The 8829-nt window shown below is 31.8% G+C and overlaps 1 protein-coding gene across 1 annotated transcript; it reads left to right on the forward strand.

The window, feature by feature from the left end:
* Positions 1-3401: 3401 nt before the first annotated feature.
* On the forward strand, positions 3402-6427 carry LOC145166662 (phytoene synthase 2, chloroplastic). The gene is made up of 6 exons (XM_079085683.1): positions 3402-4200; positions 4395-4445; positions 4713-4885; positions 5013-5248; positions 5718-5910; positions 6074-6427. The coding sequence occupies exons 1-6, from the start codon at positions 3756-3758 to the stop codon at positions 6245-6247; spliced, it is 1272 nt and encodes a 423-aa protein (XP_078941809.1). The 5' UTR covers positions 3402-3755; the 3' UTR covers positions 6248-6427.
* Positions 6428-8829: the final 2402 nt, after the last annotated feature.

The raw sequence follows: 8829 nt of genomic DNA on the forward strand, positions 1-8829 counted from the left end.
GACAATGGTTTCACATTACAACCGGTGGAATCATTGAAGAAATTAAACACAGTCCAAATTCGGGTAGGCACACTCCTCTGTTTCTCATTGCCCATTCATCTCCTTTGGCCATGGATCTGCCCTCACCCCTCTTGCACCGTCGCTCTACTTTCCTCTTCCTCACCTCACACTAGCGACACCACCTACCACCGAACCTAGCAAAAATAAATGAAACAAGTAGATGAATACAACAAGAAAGAAGTATGTCGGATCAGTTCATTCTTATATATATATATATATATATATATATATATATATATATAGAGAGAGAGAGAGAGAGAGAGAAAGAGAGAGAGATAGAGAGAGAGAGAGATATGGTGGGACCCCTTGCATATTAATTTTCGTTTTTTCTTTTTATTTTTTAAAAAATAAGAGAAAACCTCATAAATGGTCATTGGGGTAGTGAAATGACGGAAATGCCCTTCAGTTAACGGACAAAACTTAACGGAGTGAGCAATAAGGACCAAACATTAAGAGTTTTGAAAGCATAAGGACCAATCTGTGAAAATTTTTAAACTTAGGGACTAAACTTCTGATCTGGAAAAAACATAGGGACCATTTATGATGTTTTTTAAAAATAATATGGTATGTTAATAAAAAAAATAGTTTTATTATAAAAATAGTAGTATTTTGTTATTTTGAAAAATATAAGTATTTAAATTTTAGTTAAAGGTAAAAATATTTTTCTATTTTAATTTCATAATATAAGTACGGATTTAACTTTTAATCGGTTTAATTCCGATTTAGCTTTTAATTGGTTTAATTAGGATTAAACTTTTAATTGGTTTAAAAGTGATAAAGGTTAAAACTAAATTAAACCGATTTACGTTGTTTGGTTAAAGGTTTAATTGGTTCAAAAAATATATTAAATATATAAATCTCTATATTATATAATAATTAATAATAGTTTAAACTTCAAATATTTTTAGATAGAAAGTAAAAAACAAAAATATTTTTAACTATGTATTGTATCTTAAACATTTTCGATAAAGTTTATATAACAAAATATTTATATAATAAATAAAATATATTTGCGTGTTGATTAAAATTAGTAAGTTTTTTTTATTTATATACATATTATATTTTTTATGTTTAATTTTTTTCCTTTTTATTTGATTAATGATAATTAATACAAAATTTAATAGTTTTTTTTTAATTTAACAAATGATTCTTATATGCAGTTTCACAAAGTATCAGAAAATGGTCATTCTATGAAATTTCACAAAATTTCACAAATGATCCTTAGAGGGAACTTAATATCAAACCAAACAGATGTTATACATAAGGACCATTGGTGTGCCAACTTTTGTAGAAAGAGACCATTGGTGTGCTAAGTTTTATCAAAACAGACCATTAATACAAAAAAAGGTTTTATAAGGACTGTTTTGGGGACAATTAAAACCATAAGGATCATTTGTGAAATTTTATCATCATCATCATCATCATCATCATCATCATCATCATCATCATCATCATCATCATCATCATCATCATAGTATATTACAGTTTTAGCCAATGTGGTTTACACACATCAAAGTCTATTTTTTCAATTTTTTGACATGTCTTGTCCCTTTCGTTTCCAAAAGTTACATGTATGATCCTTGACGTAGCTCCTTCCTATGTTTTTGTTTTTTCCTCAGATCACTGATTGTTATTTTTAAACTTGCATACTTCATCCCTATTACCTATTATTATTTTAATTTATTTAGTATTTATCTCTTATATATTTGTTTTTTAATTAGTAATTTTATTTATTTTTATTATATTAAAAACACGTTTTATTATCCATTTATCAAACACCCTTTCTTCACATAATCATTTAAACCTTATTTTCTCTTCCGTTCCTCGTCATCATCTCTACCTCTCCTATTGTCGGCCTCCTCCATCACTGCCACCACCCACTTATCCCCATTCCTCCATCTTTTTCCGTCACCACAACCAACCACACATGTCTCTTCCCTATTCCGTCTTCACCGCCACTTATATCCCCCCAATCTACCACAACCACAACCACAACCAACAATGAGAGTGAGGTGTGGGTGTTGGGGGTCAGAAATGACATCGACCAAGTTCTCGCATGATGGCCTGGAGTGCTGCAATCGAATGCTTGGTCCTGGAGGGCTGAATGCGCTATATGGGTAAGGTTGCGCCCTTTCTGACACCAATTGGTTTTAGATCAACCGGTAGCGCTGATGGTCAACAAGTGGTATTAGAGCTAGTGACGAGGGTTCGATTCTCTTAGGGAGCAATTTCTGGGGGGGGGGGATTGTTGGGGGTCAGAAATGGCATCGACCAAGTCCTCGCACGATGGCCTGGAATGCCACAATCGAATGCCTGATCCTGGAGGGCTGAATGCGCTATATGGATATGGTTGCACCATTTCTAACATCAATTGGTTTTAGATCAACCGATAGCATTGATGCTCAACAGTAGGCCGATTCCTTTTTTAAAAAAAGTTATAAATAATAGATAAATAAGTAATAAATTAAAATATACTAATATGGACAATATAGCCATTTCATGCTTGGTAGGGATGAAACTTGCAAGTTTTAAAAGAACAAGGGACGGTACTAGTGAAAAACAAAACATATGGATGAAAACGAGAATATTGGGCCAAACCACATGGACGTGAGAGCTGGAGGCGACGATGTAGGATGTAGATGGTGAGTTGGTCGGTTCTCCGATAACTTATTATCAATGAGAGAAATGTGAGAGATATATATGACATTTCATAAAGAAGGTAGGGTGTGGGGAAACGGGTGTAGTATGAGCCATTTATTAGACTACTCGGTATGAGTGAGTGTTATAACTCCCAAAACTTGTCACCTCATATGCCAATACAACACTATTATGTTATAATATGAAGCGGGGGAGGTGTTCCCATGTTATAACTATGTCATGGGATGTTATGAGAGGATTTGATTGGTTGAAAATCGTGTTGCCTTACCACGCCTTTTACTATAACATGATGGTGAGTAGTATTCTCCATGTTATAACTAGGTTAAAAGGTTGTCATCTCAGCCATAATAGCGTTATAATGACTCATACCCAACACTCTTAAATAATAATAAAATAAATCCAAAACTAATAAAACAAAAGATTTTAATGGTCATTTATAGACTAAAACCTCAACAAAATCATAAGATATGAATGATACAACTAATCTAATAATAATAATAAAAATAAATAAATAAATAAAACAAAATAATGATAATAATATTATAAAAAGGCAACAGACAAAAATAGAGGATGCGACTAACAAAAGTTACAAAACAAGTATGCATGTAGAATCACCTTTGAATAAACATATCATCAAACCTGAAGGCTGAAGCCTATTGTGTGGTGAAACGACTACAGTGAATTTACTACAACATGTGGACACAAAACAGACACCACTCGATACTCATATCTTCCCAAATTTCTCATTTAGAATTCTCCTACCTTTTCCACCTTACTTTTATTCAAATCCCTTCTTCATTCATCCACAATAATCTCCACTTCTTCGACTTCATTCACTCTTTGCTTCTTTCTACAACAATCCTTCATTTTCAATCAACAAAACTACTTCAGATTCTAAGTAAATTCAGCAGCTTTCTGGTTAATTCATTATCTTTCCACATGAATGTGAAGTGCGTATTCATTTAAAATCCCAGAAAACGTGTTTTTCAGTGTTCGATTGAACATACAAGATTCTTTTTCTTCCATTTTCACATATCATGTCTGCTGCCATGATAGGAGTGATTTCCCCTAATTCCGAGGTGTGTAGTGGATTGGGTTTCTTGGAAACAACAAGGGTAGTAGATCCATTAAGATTTTTAACGAAAGAAAAGGGATTTTTTAGGGGTGAAAGAATCAAGAATGCTGGTAGGAAGCATAAGTGTTATTCTTACTTTGGTGAATTGGGTTTTTTGGGTTCCAGAAAATTCGATATGGTGTCAAGGGTGGTGGCTAACGCTTCTGGGGATTTGGCGATTTCATCGGAGCAATTGGTTTACGATGTGGTTTTGAAGCAAGCAGCTTTGGTTAAAGAACAAATGAGATCCAGAGAAGATATGGAGGTGAAACCAGATATTGTTCTTCCTGGAACACTTGGAGTATTGAATGAAGCTTATGATCGATGTGGTGAAGTTTGCGCTGAGTATGCCAAGACTTTTTATTTAGGTTTGTCATCTTTTTGTTATTGATTTTCTTTAAAAAAGTAAACTTTTTCCATATTTTAATCAAAGAATGTTCTGGGATTATGTTTATTATTGAATATTTAATCTTTTGATCATGTGTTCAAGTTAAAAAAAACAAAAAAAAACCCATCTTTCTTTTGGTATTAGATCGTTTATATTTTGTTTTGTTATTGATAGGAACATTGTTGATGACACCCGAGAGGCGAAAAGCTATATGGGCGATTTATGGTGAGCTTTTCATCCATTTTACTTTATAAATTCCGAGATTTCTCACATAAAATATGTTCTAATTTTTTATTTTAAATTGTCGAAACTTGATTGCTAAATACTGTTTGAGCGTTTTCTTTCTAGCAAGATTCATTAGTATGCAATATAATTTAATCGTAACACAAGAAACAACTTTCTCGCAATTCTAAATCAATCTTGGACGAAATTTAAAGATAATGGTCAAACACATTCGATTTTGACTTTTTTGTGATGTGGTCAATCAAATAGTATGGTGTAGGAGAACCGATGAACTTGTTGATGGGCCTAACGCATCACACATAACTCCAAAAGCATTAGATCGATGGGAATCAAGATTAGATGATCTTTTCAATGGACGCCCTTTTGATATGCTTGACGCTGCTTTATCAGACACCGTTTCAAGGTTTCCTGTCGACATTCAGGTTGACTTTTCAAAATCTTTTCGAACACCCATAACGATTAAAGACATAATCATTAATAAACCATTCTAATTGCATAACGAGTTGTTGAATTTGTCGAATTCTTGACAGTTTTTCATAATGTTGCCAGCCTTTTAAGGATATGATAGATGGAATGAGGATGGATCTGAAGAAATCAAGATACGAGAATTTTGATGAGCTTTATTTGTATTGTTATTATGTCGCTGGAACTGTTGGATTGATGAGTGTTCCAATAATGGGAATTGATCCTGAATCTTTCGCATCAACTGAGAGTGTTTATAACGCTGCTTTGGCTTTAGGGATTGCTAATCAACTTACGAACATCCTTAGAGATGTGGGAGAAGAGTAAGACATTGTTTTGTTTCTTACACGAATCGTCCCTATGGTTTGGGGTAATTTGCACGTTTGGTCCCTAACTTATTTTTTTTAACTCGAAAGGTCCCTACTGTTTGCTTTTGTTGCGCGCTTGGTCCCTTTCTTACCTAAAAAGACTATTTTGTCCTTAATTTTTTAATTTATTTAAATAAACACACCATCAACCTCACTTCCACCTCATTTTACCTTACCTTATCTACCCGATCTTATTTAAATAAATTAAAAAATCAAGGGCAAAATAGTCTTTTTAGGTAAGACAGGGACTAAGCGCGCAACAAAAACAAACTTTAGGGACCTTCCGAGTTAAAAAAATAAGTTAGGGACCAAACATGGAAATTACTCCAAACCATAGGGACCATTCGTGTAATTTACTCTTCTTTTTTTTACTAAATGGAAAAACGAGGGCAAATTTGTAAAATGTATGATGTTTGAATTTTAGTGCAAGAAGAGGAAGAGTGTATCTACCACAAGATGAACTAGCAAAAGCAGGATTATCAGATGATGACATATTTGCAATGAAAGTAACCGATAAATGGAGGATTTTCATGAAAAAACAGATTAAAAGGGCAAGAACATTCTTTGATCAGGCGGAAGAAGGTGTTACACAGCTGAGCTCTGCTAGTAGATGGCCTGTAAGCTTTCTTAAACCTTCTTAAAAACTTCATTACGAAAAATCGTCTTTTTGAATATAATTTTTTTTTATGGTTAGTTGAAACCATGGTCTTTGCTAATAATAAACAACATAATGAAAGTATGTTGCTAATTTTTAAAATTTAACTTTTATATTGTTGTAAGGTTTGGGCATCACTACTATTGTATCGACAAATCCTTGATGAGATTGAAGCAAATGATTATAATAACTTCACGAAAAGGGCGTATGTAAGCAAACCGAAGAAGATCATTGCTTTGCCTGTTGCTTATGCAAAATCTCTTGTGCCACCGTCGTCAAGAAAGTTGGGTTCAAATTAACATGATGTGATCGGAGGGTAAATTTGTAATTTACTCATATATAGTTGTAGAAAATGAGGATGGTCAACATCTGTAAATCACAAAATCTTTGTTGTAATGCATGACATATTTAGATCAGATATAGAATAGCAATATTCATTCGGGCAAAATGAATAAATTCTTTTGCCTTAAATTCTACTATGATTTTCTTCCGGACAATTGTAAGTTTATAAATGTTGTTACACCATTAGGCAAAGTGGTATAGCGGTCACGTAGGGAGCGTTATGCCTATGTGGCCGCGATAAGCACGACTTGGAATGTGAACTCAACTGAGTTCTGCTAGTAGATGGCCGGTAAGCTTCTGAACCATCTTAAAAACAACATCATTATGAAAAATCGTCTTTTTGCATTTGTTTTGGGGGGCGGGGGGTTAGCACAAGAAATATCAACATAGTTTCATTTCTCTGTATATTTTAGCATCCCACCTTCATTTATTTTTATTATAGTATTTTACATTTTTTACTTTTAAAACGTTATATTTTGAAACTTTTTACTAATTATAGTAGTGAAATTTGTTTTGTCTTTGGATAATATAGATATAACTGGGTAAAACTTTTGAAGTATAATGTTGTAATAAGAAGAAATGAAAATAGAATGTTATAATACAAGAACCATTGAAAGTACGTTGTTATTTTTTGTATTAACTTTTTTTTTCCGGCTACTTGACATCGAGATCTACTTTTATAATAAACAAATAAATAAAAACACATTGCTATTTTTTTTTCATTTTACTTTTTCTATGTTACTTGAACCATAATCCCTTGCTATAATAAATAAATCAATAAAAGAGCTTTACTATAGCTTGCAATTAACTCATTTTTGTGGTTACTTAAAACCATGATCTCGTCTTATAATAAACAAATTAATGAAGTACATTGCTATTTTTTGGTCTTTCTTGAAACAAAACAATGAAATCATGTTATTTCTGAAATTTATCTCTTATATTGTTGCAATATTTGGGCATCACTATTGTTGTATCGACAAATAGTCGATGAAATTGAAGCAAATGATCATAATAATTTCACGAAATGGGCACTCCTAAGCAAACCGAAGAAGATCATTGCTTTGCATGTTGCTTATGAAAAATTTATTGTGCCACCATCATCAATAATGTTAGGTTCAAATTAACATCATCTAATCGGAGGATAAATTTGTAATTTACTCTATATACAATGTTTGAAAATGAGGATGATCAACATCTTTAAATCACAAAATGTTGTTGTAATGCATGGCATACTATTATATAAGATATAAAACAGCAATATTCAATCACCCAAAAATGAATAAATTATTTTTCCATCAATTTTCATCAAGATAATTATGAGTTTATAAATGTTGTTACACCATTATGATTTTCATAACGTTGCAAAACACTATTTAGCACATGTAAATGTTATGACTTAAGCACTAGTTTCTTAGACCATATGCATCGTGCAATCCCAATAAGCTTTCAATTGTTCCACATAACAATACTCTTTCATAATGGACCCCACTGCCACATCAACAACTATTTAATTATTTAAGAAAATTTTAATATATTATATAGTAGTTTATAATTTAAATAATAAAATATATGATATAATAAAAGTTACGTGTGTTTATATATATATATATATATATATATATATATATATATATATATATATATATATATATATATATATATATATAGAAAAGTTCAATAGAGAACCATAATTATTGGTTCTTCAAGAAACCAAATCTTTTTTTCAATTTCTAAAGCTTATTCTTTATCGAAAAAAAATCTAAAAATATCTAAATTAATATATTAACATTGTGAATGTGAAAAATATTTTTCGGATTCACCGTGTGAATCCGGATTCACATTGTGAATTTTCAAAGATTCACATTGTAAATTTGGCGTAAAAAAAAATTCGAATTTGATATCATTGGAAAAAAGATAAAAAGTTATGAATTTCTGTATTTTTAGTTTTTTTTTTGATAAAAAATAAGTTCTAAAAGTTGAAAAAAAGATTGGTTCCTTGGTTAATTATGGTTCTTTATTGAACCTTATATATATATATATATATATATATATATATATATATATATATATATATATATATATATATATATAATATTTAAAAAAATAAAATATCATATTCAAGGCTTTCAATTGTTGCAAGAGCAACATCCACGCATTCGCAAGATGAGTTTGCAAGCCGCCCTTGATGGTCTTAGGGTTTTGTTTTGCAAGTGGTAGCCATGTGGCAATGTAAGTATTAAATTAAAAAGGCCTTTTGACATAAAAGTCCTTACGTTTTGTATTTTCGTCGTTTCTTTCCTTGTAGCGATTTTAGGTGCATTAATGCCTAATATTTTGGAAAATTTGTTCATTTTTGCCCTTTAACCTCCTAAAGAAGGTCACCATTGCGTTGACTGGGCGTTGACTGTATTCATGCTGACGTGGAGTTAAGGCGGTTGCCACGTTCATTCTTTTCCTAAAAAGATACAATGAATCGAGTATAGGTGTGGGCGGTGATTCAAACATGAACACAATGCAGCGGGCCAACCACCAAGATAAA

This window comes from Lactuca virosa, chromosome 3 (assembly GCF_052849685.1).
Source record: "Lactuca virosa cultivar CGN04683 chromosome 3, Lactuca_virosa_CGN04683_v6, whole genome shotgun sequence".
NCBI lineage: Eukaryota > Viridiplantae > Streptophyta > Magnoliopsida > Asterales > Asteraceae > Lactuca > Lactuca virosa.